This window comes from Lissotriton vulgaris, chromosome 9, assembly GCF_964263255.1.
Source record: "Lissotriton vulgaris chromosome 9, aLisVul1.2, whole genome shotgun sequence".
NCBI classification, from domain to species: Eukaryota; Metazoa; Chordata; class Amphibia; order Caudata; family Salamandridae; genus Lissotriton; species Lissotriton vulgaris.
In genome coordinates, this window is record NC_141697.1 from 260,675,727 (window position 1) to 260,691,502 (window position 15,776).

A 15,776-nucleotide genomic window follows, 5' to 3' on the forward strand; every position below is an offset into this window, starting at 1 on the left:
CTCTGCTAAATGTGACACCAACCGGTGCTCTGACATCAGATCTCTTACTTCCCCTGCCCTAAGAGGCAGAGACAAACTTTACAAAGTTAAAGTAATGCAACGCTTAAACTTAAATGCTTTGTCTGCACTATAGTCCACTCGCGGCGGGGAAGAAAGTGGGTTGGTAAGGAATCTGAAAGTAGACAGAGTATCCACCAGAAAAGCCTTTCACTGGTGGACTGGAAGACCAACCTGACGAGCACAAAAATGCACTTGAAAAAAAGGGCAGCAACCCAAAATTAGCAAGATCTAAACCGGGCGGACCTAAACCTAGGGGACATACCTCCCAATTCCCCAAACACTAACTAACTGCTGAAACAGAGAATTGCAGCAGATACTAGGAACGTGTTCAGACAGAAGTGCCCAAAACCATAGAACCAACTGTTATTACTGTCTCCAAGAGTGCTACTCCGGTTTGTAGAAACAAAAACCACCCCTGAAAGCTGAAGAATGGTTACGTTCTTGGCCCCACCTTTCCAAACCAGAAAGATCAAGGGCAAAGAAGCCACCAAATCGGAAGTGCCATCACCAGAACAGAAGAACACTGAAGGGTGCTTTGCTGAAGACAGCAACCTTCTCTTACAGCATCTTAGCCAGTCTATAACCATAGGAAATAAAATCACCAACCCAGCTAAGGCAAATGAAAATAAAGCTGTAGAAGCTGGAAAGGTCAAAGGGAACCACACAGCCACCAGGACAAACATATAAACCATCCAACAAAGGCTGGTGATCAAAAGCATGTAGTGAGAGCCTGTTAGACATGCACAACACAACCTACAGTGAGCAGGATTTAACAAGATCAACTTTATCAAAGACCATCCAAATAAGCTGACCCATTCTAACGCAACTCCTCTAAGTTCACTTCTATGGCTTTCAGAACTTCAGGGGCAGCACTTAGCAGCCCAGACTCACTCCAGAAGAGCAATGTCCAGTTGGTCCTTCTCACTTCGAAAAAAAGGCATTTTGCATGGTCTGCACTTGTAGGTAGTTAACAACTGTAACCAGTGTTTTCCAAAAGCGGCATACATGTTGTGTCTTGTTTGACAGAGATCAGACAGATCTTTGCAGATTGGTTTTGATTGTTCTGTTTATACCAACTGGAGATACATATTCTTTTCAGGTTATATCATACACTGCAAACATCTGTGGTTCAATGATGTATAAGAGGATCTAGAATGTATGTTTTATGAAAAGAATAACTTATCATGTAATAGATGTATTTATAAATGTTTTCCTATTCTGAAATACTTTGAAGTAAAATAAAGAGAAAATATCTTTTTCTATATCAGTTGTATCGTCTGCATATTTTGGTTTGTTGGTCTAAGGTTTAATTGCTTTACTTGGCATTATCCAGCACTGTGCCCGGTGCAAAATATTTTCCCAAAAAGTTGTTTTCCCTGTTAGGGTAGTATCCTTTCTTTCAGGGGCCCGTGTGTTTTCCAGAGTCTGTACTTGTACACACACACAGGAGGTTGGTCAACTGACCCTTGGAGTCCACTTATTTGTCCTGTGTACAAGAAGTAACTGGTCTAGTTATTTAGGCCTCCTTTCAGATTACAGTAGGCAGGGTTCAGTCATCTGACCATCTGCATGTCCAGAAAATATTCTAAGGATCCTGGGATGCCACATTTATGGTTGGCACCAGCTAGTGGGCAGGGTGACTCCTGGCTCCTCCTTAACCAATGGGGTAAAAGGTCTATGGGGCAATCCTAACCACTTTTGTACCTGTTTGCCCTACTGCAAACAATCCCACAGTGCACTTCTAAAATTAATTGTTTGAGAAATCCTTCCTCCCTTGTGCACAGCTTGTATGCCTACCCAGAGGTGGGTTCAGGTGAATAAACAGTTCCCTCCTGTGTGGTCCCTCAAAACCGGTTCTGGGAGTAGCTCCCCTCCTACTGGGAGGGCACTAAGGTGTATCATCTCACCTTACATTTACTTGTGAAGGTACATAAGTTAATTGAAGTTCTTATGTCCACCTTAGGTGGCTTTTCAGCAAGGGAAAGAAAACACCTTGCCACACCTAGGCCATTAGTCCAGCTTTGGGAGTAGTTTTCAAACCTCATTATCCCAAACACTCGCTGACTAGCTGTCATAGTCTAACGCTTATTACCCTACTGGAGGTTCATGCATTTAAAAGGTAACCTCTCTAAAGGTTGTTTTTCCCAAATATTTATTATACTGGGGATCATTTTAAAACTTAAGAATTTCTTCTGTTTGTCTAAAGTTTTATACTGTAGTGAGGTTTGGGGTATAGGGCAGCTAATAATTTCCTCCTCCTTTGTTGGGTGAAGATCTGGACCAACGAGGAGGCAGGTTTTAACAGAAGGGTAATTCAGGACTGCCTTTCTCTTGAGCATGCAGCAAAAATCCCTTGGCTAAAATATGTTAAGGATACCCCTGTCAGTATTAGGAAGAGCAGATCTGTTTACCAGTCATGATAAGGTCAGACCCCAAGACAAGGCAAGGCGACTATCAAAGACCTGTTTTTTTTTTTTTTTTTTTTGTTTTTTTTAATATACCTCGGCTCATCGAGAGGATCGAGAGCTCAGGAAACGCATGGTTAAGGAACATATTTTAGTAAATTCAATACAGGGAATGGACCCCTATTTATTCCTTTTGACAAGTGCACATCATAGATTTTTAATTACCCGTTTCAGAATGAATTTATTCCACATTTACTGGCTTCACCCCCGGGTTTTGTCGTGCATGCCGAACAAAGAGGTTCATGTGGCTGCGACAATAGATCTCCACAGGACACTCTCAGTTTTGTTGTTCTCTGTCCATAATATTCACACCCTAGATAAGTGGTCCTCAAAGTGCTTTAAAAAAATCTTAGATTCAGGCAGGCTCGTGTTGCATTCATACACTCCTTTCTGTTATTAATTTCCAAAGATCAGCTTTAAGGCTGAGAACCTCGAGGTGATTGATGGTCATGAGTGCTTGAATTTTGCACATTATTAGGCTGCTAGGTATGCTTTCTACCTCCCGGTTATTTCGTTTTTAAAAGTATCTGTGTAGCCCTAATTGTGTTAAATTGATGTCATCCAGGATTTTAGCGATTATGGCTGGTAGGAGTGTGATGAATTGAGGAATCCAGCTGGGAAAAATCTTGGGGGTACTGTTCGTATAGCAGAGCAAAGAAGAGAAACAAAGAAAGGGAGGATGGGAAAAAGGGGAATCCTAAGGATTACTTCTTGGTGCCCTCACAAATCCCGGGGATGTTCTCCTTCATCATCCGGAATACTCCTCATAGGGCCGGCACTGTAAAGCAGTACAGGCCCCACAAAGGGTCACTTTAGTGGAGATCTTTTCATTTGTTTTCAGTACGATGAAAGGTATGTATGTATGTAACGGTGTCAAGAATATTTGGGGGTGGCGTAAGAGTGTTTAGTCAAGTGAAGGAGGTTAACACTGTCTAAGAAATACAAAATTTGAATTAAATATGGTGGTATTCTTGGCAGGGTTAAAAAACCATAATAAGGTTAGGGCTACTGTAGGGGAATGATGTACCCCAGTAGTCTGAAACAGTGAGTGTCATTAGGTCAACATGTTTCACGTCCGATGGCCCAAAAAGGATCTGCGATGCTTCTTCAGGACCTAAAAGAAAAGGTGTATGTAACATGATGTGCAATGTAGGTATTCCTCTAAAAGAAGATACCTAGTTTAATGAGAGTTAAAAAACTGACAGTGCATCCTAAACAATAAAAATCAAAAGAATATATAGTTAACAATCTAAGATAAACAGTTATTTGGATGTATAGTTCAACGTGTCACCATGATCGCTTGTCCAACATACTCAATGATGGTGCCTCCCAAGGTAGACATGTGCATGCTCGTAACGGCTCTAATCAGTTGCCACAACTGGGGAAAGGTGAAATAAACATACTAATACATACAGTGACATGACAGGTAAGTGGACATATGTGGGACACACAACATAAAATCAATCTGTGTTGGTGTCACTCAGCATAGCACATCATAAGTGATAGTATATCGACAGATGTAAGTGGACGGTCTTACCCTATTAATCAGTCAGAAATGCCCCATAGGTCAAAAGGCCAAGGTTAGCGCACAGCTACTAACTGTAAATCAAGGCAGTGGTAACAAACTTAAAAGGCAATATGACAAGGGGACCAAGAAGGCCAGTGATATTGAAAGGCAACCGTACTCGTGTGGCTTCGGCACGGAGAGCACAACGGACTTACCCTCCTCTGCTTGCCTGGATTGAGACAGAGCAGAGGAGGCGGACGGTTTTGAAAGTACCAGCAATTTGGGGAATTTTCAGGTGTGGCACTTGGCGAACGTTTAGCCCTTGAGAGAAGATGGGGCGTGTGCACACTGGTGGTAGAGAACACCTTGTGGTTAGCGGCCACACAGTGGTGGCCATCTTTGAGGGTGTCATGGGCCACTGTGTATGAGCCTAAAGATGCGTTGAAAGACGGATAGTACAACAAGAGTCTAGTAATAACTCATCCGGGGGGGGGGGGGGGGGGGAAGAGATACATCAATTAGAATTAAATGAGGATCTCAATCCTACAGCAGTAAAGTCAATGAGGCAGATAAGAAAGATGGTTATGTCCGCACGTGTCAGGAGTGGAGGATTGACCTTGTGGGGCTAATGCAAGCTCATAGGAAAGGAGTCCCTGGCATGCTGATATGGAAAACACAGTAACCTTCAGCGTGGGTGGTACTAAAATGTGTTGTGTTGCCATCCAATATGGCACAGTATTGTATAGGTCACCGTATTAGGCAGATTGCATGTGCCATAGGTGGATGGGTATGGGTTGTTTCAATTAGGAGAGAAACACAGTGTGACGCCACCAGCTCAAGGCCGTGGCCATAATGGTATAATGCTGGACGTGTTGCCTGTCCAGAATATAGATGAAGGAAGAGTCTCCGAGTCCCCTGAGTGGCGACAAAGGCACCCGTAAGGCCCATAAAAACTAATGAGACCCTGTCCCCCTTCATGAATAACTAATCATCCATATTCATTATCATAGGGGTTCTTGAAAAAGGCACTTGTGAAAAATGCAGATCCAGACCAGGATTACCTCTCGGCGCTGGATCAGAACAGTTTTTTTGTAGGTTACATGCACACTTATCATGGTGCTTCCCACCAATTAATGGGGACAGGCCTGATGTAACAGTGGTTTTATTGGGCAATTGCAGTTCGGACCATGGGATCTCATTATTTCAGGTAGGCGGGAGACACGCAAGAGTCACAGTTGCTCCCTTTTGAATAGGTTGGTACTGTCCCAGAATGGGGTTGCTTCCAAAATGGTCCATTTAAGGTCAGATGGAGAGTGCTTGGAATCATAGAAGTGATTGCATATCCTGGTGGTTTTGCGTCCACAGTGGATGTTGCTCCGGCTCCATTATTCTTGTTTTTACAGCCCTCGTGGTCATTCCCGTGTAATGGAGGGCACATGGACAAGTGATCATGAAGATGCAGTTTCTTGTATTTCAGTTAGTGTGACTCTTTTGTGTCCAGGTGAAATGAGGGCCTAACTTGACCTCTTTGGACTGTTGAGTGAGTGGGCACACTCCGCAGGACCCACAGGCATAATGTCCGGTGACTGGTGGTAGGTCCCACAGGGTGTTCTGTTACTGGGATTGTTCGATCCGGGTCTTGTGTGTACAAGTAGATCCTTTAGGTTATGAGTTCGTCTGAAAGGAAAGTTTGGTTGTATTATCTCAAGGGACTCCATGCACAAACTACCCCCAATGTTTCATGATGATACGTTTGGTCTGGTTAGAACTTAGGGTGAAGGTGGTTACATAGGTGATGATCTCCTCAATTGGTCTCGTCTTGTTCTCCAGGAAAGCTTCCCGATGGTTGCTTTGTGCTCTCTTGTCAGCTTGTATGATGACCCTAGGTGGATAATTTTGTGTGGACAAGTTTATTCAGAATTCTTCAGCTTGGGCATCATAATCTCTCAAACCGCTGCAGTTTATCCGATGGTGGAGAAACAGCCCATATGGCAAATTCTCATGCAGGGATTTGGGATAGTGACTATCAAATTGGAATTGGCAATCTTCTATTATTTCTTAGTGAATACGTTGCCATCCTCCGTGGAGATCAGTAAATCCAAGAATAGCATTTCTCTTTTGAAGTTGAATTTCAAATATGGGTTGAGGGTGTTAATCCAGCATCCGAATTCCTGACTCTTAGTATCACTGCCCTCCCAGAAGACCAGAATTTCATCAGTGTATTGTTGCCACATTAAAATGTTTATACCAAAACGATTTGTCTCCATGAAGATGTGGTGTTCTTCAAAGTGGGCCATGTAGAGACAGGCCAGGCTCAGGGCAAATGTTCTGCCGATAGATGTCCCTTGTATCTGATGGTAAATCTGGGTCTTGAATTTGAAGAAGTTGTTCTTTAGCACTGTTGCACATTAAATTATAAAGTCAATAGGTGTGGCGCTTGTCCAGGTTGGTGTTCTAAGGCAGGCTTCAATTACCTCTATAGTAGTATCTTGAGGGATGTTCGTGTACAGCACCTCTATCCCCAGGGTCACAATGAGGTACATTTCCTGTTGGTATCAGCCATAAGGTTCAGTACGTCCCTAGTGTCTTTGAGGCTTGAAACCAATGGCTAGAGAAAATGGTCGCAGAATTGGCTCCGATGCTGGAGATGATTCATTTTCCTGGCGGGGGGGGGGGGGGGGGGGTAATGCCCTTATGTATTTTTGATAGCACATAAAAATAGGGGATCTTGTTCAACGGAAACTGCCTCATTTTTGGTGATCTAGTTGTGTGCTTCTTCCGTTGTGACCATGGATTGAATTTGTTTCCTTACGGTTTCAGATGGATCAGAGCTCAAAGAGTGATAGTATCTCCTGTTAATTAGTTGGCGTAGGCAATCTTGGTTGTAGTCGGTAGCCTCCATCACCACCCCGCCAATGTCTGCAGGTTTTATCAGGATTGATGGATCGTCTGTCAAGGCCTTAATAGATTGCCATTGTCTGGATGACTTGTTGTCAAAGGGTCTCGGTACTTTCATCTCTGTGGTCTCTTTCTCGAAGGTGAGAACCTCACTGTGTGTCATGGCTGCCGTGAGTGTGAACTTTGATGAGATTCTTAATCGTCAGGGTGATTTTACCATGAAAAGAATACAAATTTGCCAGAAGAACTGGTGAAGTTCAGTAGTGAGACGTAATTGGTCCTCCGTGGACCTCTACGTAGTACCATTGGTCCTCCGTGGACCTCTACGTAGTACCATAGTCTCGTCTTCGGTCTAGATCCTCTTTGAGCTCGATGACTAGTTTTTCTTGGCCGTCTGGCTCCTGGTCTGGGTATCTTGCTGTTGCCAGTGCGCTAGATTGTAGCCTCATTCTCCTCTTCCTCTGCCTAAACAAGGTTGGGAAAGGGGTGTTGGAAGAAGGTGTTGTGGTTGGGGTGCCATCTGGAACCCTGGGTGCCACATCTGTGGTTGCCCCAGGAAAGGTGGCATTGGATATCCGTACATGGGTGGTGGAGGGGCAGGTCCCTGTTGGCCCTCGTTGCTGCCCCAGCTGTTGTTTCTTGAGACGCTACGTGAAGAGTGGTGTGTCCTGCAAGATATGGTGGATACTTCATCCGATGAGAGCTCACTGCCAGAAGGTTGGTGATCTTTCTTTGTACTGTCTCTTTGTCAAACCTCTTAATGTCTTTCTGCAGCTTGGATACCGTCTTCTACAAGAGGTAATATTTGTGCTCATTCGGGAATTGATCTCGGAGAGCCTTGACTTGAATGCTGAGATACTGATCCTTGGTTTTAATGCACTCTGTGCAATGTTGATCTTGATAATGAGTGATTCTATTCGACTTTTGGCCGTGTTGATGATGAGTGAGCAAATCGTGTGTGAATGTCCATGCAATTTGTGCCCATTCTTGTCTGAACGGTACAAAAGGGGGTGGTGATGGACAGCGGAGCATCTGAATCAATCAAACACTCACACCCAGTCAAATGATCTGGGTTTAATCCATCACCGTTCTCTAGCCCACTCTGCCACCCCAGTTCAGACATGGCTATATGCAAATCATTCTGACCCTGTGCCTCATGGGAACAGTCCAGCCCGAACTGCCAAGCCATGTCTTCCCTGGACCGGAAACAAGCTTCCGAGGACCGGTTTCTGGCATTCCAGCCGTCTTAAGCCCGGCTTGCTTGAATCCAGTGGCAAAGAGAGCAAGGAACTCACGTCTGAGCATACCCTGCCACACTTATGGCGGCCAAAAGCGGTACAAAAGGGGGTGGTGATGGACGGAGCATCTGAATCAATCCAACACTCACACCCAGTCAAAAGATCTGGGTTTAATCCATCACGGTTATTTAGCCCACTCTGCCATCCCAGTTCGGGCTGGACTGTTCCCATGGGGCACAGGGTCAGACTGATTTGCATATAGCCATATCTGAACTGGGGTGGCAGAGTGGGCTAAAGAACGGTGATGGATTAAACCCAGATCTTTTGACTGGGTGTGAGTGTTTGATTGATTCAGATGCTCCGTCCATCACCACCCCCTTTTGTACCGCATTCTTGTTTGAACAGCAGATCCTCAAGAAATAAGCTTGGTGCTTTAGTCAGTAGGAGCCTGTTAGGTGCCATACTTGCTCTCAAGTACTCCGTCATGATAGCATCATGCATGGCTATCTTGACCTGTTGCTTCATCAGGGCAATGACTTGGTTCCAGTCATCTTGGTTCCTGCTTGTCGGGGTGCTGCCAACTGCCCCTAGTAAGGATGGTGTTTTTAAAATCTCTGTGCCTTTGCCAAAGCATAGGCCTAATTTTGCACATGTTCCACTTTTAAATAACAGGTACCCTACCTTGTAGTCGTCAGTGTGTACTTAAGAGTGACTTTTTAACATTTAAAAGCAGGGTGTCCTGCCTGTCAAAGTGCTACTTTGACAGATCCATACAGCAGGTTTTAGGCCGCTGCACAGAGTAGGCCTAAATCCATGTTTTCCCTGTCAATGGAGTGGATGGCACAACCAGTGCTGCAGTCCACAAGTGAGGTTTTACTTTTCATTGGTGTATTTCTGCCCCATATACTTGTACCTTCTAGGAAAGCTAAATATGACAATTAAGGTTTAGCCAGTTTTAGAGGAAAAGTGTACTGAGTTGTACATCCAGCAAAACAGATAAACAAAAATTGGGGAGAAACCAAACAAAGATGGTGACTTCTTACACCGCTTATACACTAAACTATTGTAAATGGGAGGTGGAAGCTCAGTAAAAAGGTCTCTGGGTTATGCCAAGAAACTCTAAAGGCAATACAGATCCCTCTACCAATAAGGAGTGTGCAAGGGCAGTGAAGAAAGGCAACAGTTTCCCAATGACTGAAGTCATGAACAATTATCAGCCTACCTGTACGATCTCTAAAATCCTTGCATAAGAGAAACTAACATCTGGGGACTGGAGAGATTGTGATCCTTTCTGTACCTCCCCAGAACATATTCAGCTGCCACTTCATAAAGACAGGAGCCATCAAAAGACAATTCCACCTAAACAGCCCACAGAAAAACTGAGGGCCCCAACCAAGCACAGCAGCATAGGGATGCAGAGGCACGCATGGATCATGCCACTGAGTCCACCATGTTGAGGCCAAAGGTAGGAAGGTGTTTAGTAGTGCAAACACTATCCTGAACCACCTCAGCAAATTAACCACTTACATGATCTGAAAGCAGCAAAAACCACCATGTGTGCCATGTCCCAAATATAGGGGTAGCCAGCAAATAGACGAATAGCATTGAAACAGCATACAGCTATGGCACACACTGAGAATATTTTCTTCCCCATTACATTGAGCTACATCCAGTGGGGCAGAATACAAGTGTAGAGTTGATCTCAACCATGTGATCGAAGATATTTGCCAAACAGCATAGTCAGGCTTCACATTAAAAGACAGAAACTCAGGATCGCAGGATTTTAAGCAGTACCACTGCACAGCCTAGCCGATTCCAAACAAACTTGATGGGCTCCATCATGCCTCATTAAAAGGCAGCAAGAGCTTTGAAGAGGAGGGTTGGATCTGTAGGATTTCACTTAACAAGTTGCACAAAGTCTCATGTTAAAAAGAATTAAGACCTGGAGTCCTTTCAAGATAAACCTCATGCTTGACTCCCAACCACTTGCATCATCAAAGAGCAAAAAAACCCTTGCTATGGCTCTAAAAATGAACAGGCACAAAATGCTTGCTTGAAGTAATCCATGACCTCCCCCACCCCTTCCCGAAGCCATAATGGAGGACGCCAAGGATACAGATGAGAACTGAGTGGGTATAACTCTGAGAACGTGAGACACAAGGAGACCTATCGCCAGTAGCAGTTCCAACGTCCTGATCAGCTACGGCTGGCGGGACAGCTAATGCCTGAGAGGCCACAGTGTCATCGGCAACAGTGAAGAAAAAAAAGACCGATTTCAGCAGCGAAGTGGAGTGGCTGGTATGGAGCCAATCAGGTTGATCAATCTAGTCTTTGCAGAGGCAGAAGATGCCAGGATGGCGCCGGTCAGGTGCTCAAAGCCGACTGGTACCAGGTCAGCTGGTCGAGAAGCACGCAGTGGCCTATAGGCGCAACAGAAGTAGCAGAAACCGGTCTGAATCTCATCAGCAGAGCCTAACAAAAGCGGAAGAGCACCAGATATTAAAAAAACACCAGGAGTGGGCCTGGCAGCACAGGGCACTCCACATCCGTACTACCGAGTTGGGCATCAGCACTAGTCCTTTACCCAGCCATACAGCTGTTGAGGGATGATCCTGACTACATTACCTGACATCAAGAATGATGTGGGGGCTCTCTCAATCAGATGTAAGTAATGGGCCCAGTGCAATGGGTGAACTCAACAAAGGAGTCATCAAATTTTTCTTTTACAAATACACGTTATGTTATCACATTTTTCTCAGGACCAGATCAATAGAGAGATCGGGATCTGTGGCAACCACCATGGCCACTTGGGTCCATTGGAGATACAACTACCATCCATAGTAGACATTGAAAACAGAAATTTGCGCCCAAGAGGTGCGGTGCAGTGCAGGTACTGGAAAAAGGCGCAGACTGCGACCAACAAGGGCACCAGCACTGAGAATAATATTACTGCAACGCTTCAAAATCTGAAGAATACCTCAAATTTAAGCACTTCCAATCTTCTTAAAGGGCATGAGGGAAAAAGGGAAGAAAAGTCTTTGCACCAAGTGATGCCATATATAGCTCCATGATGTCACTTGCATTCAAGAGATGCTGGAGTGGACTTGGTGCTCTAGCACCACCTGTTGCGAAAATTCTGGATCCAGTCAGGTACCTGGGGGAGGTAATCGTATTTATCGGTTTATCTAATAAAATTACCTCCCTCGCTTATTTGAGAGTGAGAGGTAATGGAGAGCTTCACCAGGAAAAAAAAAACAGATTACGAACACTAAGCAAATAGGGTGAGAAACTGCAGCAATTCAGAAAGCAAAGCTTGTTCATCATCGCTCTTTGTATTCTTCCATGAGTCCTGGCCAGCGGCGGCTCCTCCTTTATGGTGAAGGAGCATCACCCTGTCTGCTGTGAGCGCAGCAGGCACACACAATAAAATGGTAACTAATACCATTTTATTATGTCTCATATGCTTGCGCTGTTAAAGGGCAGAGGGGGGGGGGGGGGGGGTGTTGATTAGTGCAATTGCACTATTACTTCAGCCCATGCCAGAGTGCATGTCAGATTAGCCGGCTGTCTAGAGCTGGCCAATCTGACATGCGCACTTCAGAGCTAGCAATCCCAGGGCTGAAGAGAGAGCTGAGGGATTGCAGCCGCAGGCCCCCAGCCTCAAAATGAGCACTGGGTTAGCCTGCTCCAACCACTCCTGGAGCTTGATTGGTTAGTTTCACATTGCACAAGGGAGGAAGTCCTTCCTTTCCGCCCCTAGTCACTGCCGAGGAGAGCGACTGGTGAAGAGAGACCGCAACCAGGCCCTGCGTGCCAGCAAACGCAACATATATATGGTGAGTTTTTTGGGTATCGCGTCCCACCATATTTTTTGCCAGCCGCTACTGGTCCTAGCTTTCTGTAAAAAGGCCTTTAAATTTTGTTCTTGTCACATTTGCTGTATGTTCAAAGATGGAGGTTAAATGTAAGGCTGTCCTACCAAAACAAATCTGTAAACTCGATAATGCCTTTTCCGCACCTTATCGTTTGTGCTCTAAGTTTTATCAGTAAAACTGTATGTGCAAATGTAGCGGTGATTTCAATTGAACATTTGTTTGTAATGGCAGTGTGCTACCACACCATGCATACTCCACAGTAGAACATTCTTCTCCACTCTGTGCATGACATGACACTACTTCAACTCTGTGCCACTATACTATACTCCGCTCCAGGCCACGCCACTCTGTGATTTGACGTCTCTATGCCACTCCACTCGATGACACTGTTCCACTCTGGGCCTCTCCACCACTCTCCTCTCACCACTAACTTTTAGCTGTGCAGAACAGAAGTCACACAGGTGTAGAACATGGCTAAAACACATTGGCAAAGCCAATAACTCTTGCATAGGTGACACTTATTGGCTTTAACTGTTACTAATCATTTTTTTCTTTTCTCCTTTAGGTGAGATCTTGTCCAAGATTAGTGTGCAGTGCCCAGTTTTTGACTATGTCCCTCCAGAGCTCATAACTCTCTTCATTTCCAACATTGGAGGCAATGCTCCATCATACATCTATCGGCTGATGAGTGAACTGTACCATCCTGGTGACCATGAGCTGTGACCGAGGCACAGATAGCATCTCTGCTTTAGAGAAACGAGAACAAACTCGGGACCCACTGAAAGTCATGATAAACTAAGCTTTTACAAATAAAAGCCAAACTAGAGAACGGCCTAGGTGTGCTGTAGCCCATTCTGAACGCACTGTAAATTATGGACAGAAGTGTCTGTTTATTTTTCTTGTATGTATCTCAGATTACTTGAAGTGCATTTCCCAAGATGAGAACAAATCCACAAACCAAATCACGAATTAAGTTAAAAATAGCACTTCCAGGCAGAGCGTTTCAACAAGGGAGGTCATTCCGCAGCATCAAGTGTGCTACCAGCAGTACATATACAGAATTGCAACCTGGAGTGGCTCTCTGACAGTATGCACAAACAGGTAACCATTTCAAGATGTCACCCACAAAAATAAAGAGAAGTTCATGTCAATATGTTGTCTGGGAGAGTCATATTCATTGAGTTAACACAAAACATAATACTAGAACAGATTTACATTTTTACAAAGTACATAATGCATTAATAAATACTGGTGTTGAGACTGTAGAAGAATCGCCATATTAATTTCATTCTAGAAACTGTCATTGCAGGACTTATTAAGCTCATGTGAGGCAACTTCAACATTGGTCTTGACTTGGAGCAGGACTGATAATATGTACCAATTCAGGATTTATTTTCTCAAGGGTACTTTGCAGGTCACCATGGGTGATATACTGTGGCAACCAGGTGCACAAGAATTGAGGTACACAAAGAGCCACTGGGAATGTAGTTCCATGAGGGAGGGGGGGGGGGGGGGTAGAACTTCAGTTTTATTTAGTAGCCCTCTTCAGAATTTTGCGGTTTAAGATAAGACCGTGTTGATGCGCCTCTGCTAAAAATATTCTCTTTTGCTGCAAGCCTTTCATGTTCAATGGTCCAGTTGTGTGCAGGCCTCGGATGAGAATTGTGGCTCTGTGGCTTTTTGCGACTGCGTGTAGGTCTCTCTTGCAGCTCCTTCCAGTGGAGTGGGCGGGGTGGACTTGTCCTGCATGCCGAACATCTGCCAGGCTATGAACTTTTTCCGCAGTTTACTTAGGTTTGGTTTTGGAAGTTCCTATTGGACAAATAAAAAAGGTTTTCAGAATCTTCAGTGTCACTTTTGTAGAAGCGCATTTCTCCAATTTCTGTCTTAATTAATAGCATAAAAACAGATTCGAAAAATGTAAGTCCAGGACAATACCATTAATGCCGTTTGCATTTTTAATGATTTTGTAAATTAGCTCATCTTCTTCTTCGCTGTGGCATCCAGCAAGACCTGGATTCCATGTCGTAGAATGCAGAGCAGTTTTTGACAAAATGGCCTATTAGGAACCATACGGTACAAAAGGGGGGGGGGTCTGAACTGGGGTGGTAGAGTGGGCTAAAGAATGGTGATGGATTGAACCCAGATCTGTTGACAGGGTGTGAGTGTTTGATTGGTTCAGATGCTCCGTCTATCACCACCCCCTTTTGTACCGCTATTAGGAACCATAGCTGATTTCAAGATATATTCATCTTGTAATGTGAGGGTGGTTTATGACTTTAATGATTGTTACCCAGGAAGGAGAACTCTGATAACAAGTAAGGAAAACTTACTTGCAGTTCTCCATCAAGGGAATGCTTGAAATCTTGAACACTGAAAAGCTCTGCCTACATGAGGTACCCCACAGTATTTTCACAAAGATACTTGTCTTATCTAAAAAAAAAAAAAATACCTTTCTTCTTTTTGTCCTTATCTGGAAGCAATATACTTTCATTATATTTGCTTTTACGTTTTAGAGATGACCTACTCAACCGAGAAAAAGGGCTGATTCACCCAAATAATTGTAAGGAAACGGAGACAGAAAGGCACAGGCTTCAAATAAACAACTGAAAGGAACTCCGTTTGTAAAGAAAGTCATTCCCTGGCCCATCATACACGGTTGTGGCACTTGAAGATGGTGTTTGTTTTCATGGGTCAGCAGGATTTGCATCCAAATACAATTATCACACATTAATTCCACCATGTTGTTAAAATCCAATGACTATTACCATGATGGGAAACTAGAGTTAAAAGTATGTTTCTTTTCGTCACATGTAGCCCTAAACAATTAATAGGATATGAAACACACTCACCAGAGAAATGTGTTGGAATAAAATCTTCAGCATCGTAAAAGACACGTAAGCATAGGAGGAAATTAGCCAAAGATGCTCTGTAAACGACTGATCCACTTGGGTGGTAGGCACTGAGTCGATCAAGAGATTCATCTCAAGGTGGCTGACCTTGTAGCTTTATTGGAAGACATCTGGTACCTTTTAGTAACCTTGTTTTTCATGAGACCATTCTAGTTAGACATTACTAAACCAGCACAAAAGGGCTCATCACTAACAAACTGATTTTTTTGAAAGACTGGCCGTTGACCTCCACTCTGTTCGTGGAACTCCGCAAAACTAAGCTCCACAGAGCAGAGTTTTTACTACGCTCGCCAACGGTAAGTTGGTGAGTGAGGATAATCCAATGCTAGACCACGTCCCTGCAATATTTCTCCAAGTGGGCGGCCGCGGATTGTTGCTACCGCTTGCTTTGAGAAACCTTCCGTTTGCGTTGAGGAAGCTGCTGCTCAAGTGGCAGAAAGAAGCAGCACCCTTTTGCACTGTGCGAGATGCATACAAAGAGGGAAAAGGGTTACCATTAATCTAAACATGGTATTTTTGTACTGGAAGGCTATCCTTCCAGTACACAACTTATGCTAGACTCACTGAGAACTTCTTGCACTAAATGGTGCAAAGGTGTCACTGTGGCGACGGCAGCTGATTTCAGCGACCGCGCTAGGAAAAGTGGAGGAGAGTGCCATGTTTCTGTAAATATGGCACTCTCCTTTCATGCAGTGCAGCGTGAATAAATTCAATCTGGCCCCCTCATATGCAGCACTCTACCATACCTTGATACCCTGTATGAGCATCGGAGGGGAGCTTGCGATGTGGAAGCCAGCAGCTTGAGATGCAGCCAGTCGTGA

At 44.3% G+C, this 15,776-nt stretch overlaps 2 protein-coding genes across 2 annotated transcripts in view; one reads left to right on the forward strand and one right to left on the reverse strand.

Moving 5' to 3' along the window:
* Nucleotides 1-13,194, forward strand: part of EIF2B2 (eukaryotic translation initiation factor 2B subunit beta) — a 48,970-nt gene extending 35,776 nt beyond the window's left edge. Inside the window, exon 8 of the mRNA XM_086937508.1 lies at nucleotides 12,609-13,194. Coding sequence (XP_086793634.1) covers nucleotides 12,609-12,766 — 158 coding nt within the window. The 3' untranslated portion in view covers nucleotides 12,767-13,194. The remainder of the gene's footprint in view (nucleotides 1-12,608) is intronic.
* A 12-nt stretch (nucleotides 13,195-13,206) lies between these two features.
* Nucleotides 13,207-15,776, reverse strand: part of MLH3 (mutL homolog 3) — a 325,229-nt gene continuing 322,659 nt past the window's right edge. Inside the window, exon 13 of the mRNA XM_086937507.1 lies at nucleotides 13,207-13,855. Coding sequence (XP_086793633.1) covers nucleotides 13,670-13,855 — 186 coding nt within the window. The 3' untranslated portion in view covers nucleotides 13,207-13,669. The remainder of the gene's footprint in view (nucleotides 13,856-15,776) is intronic.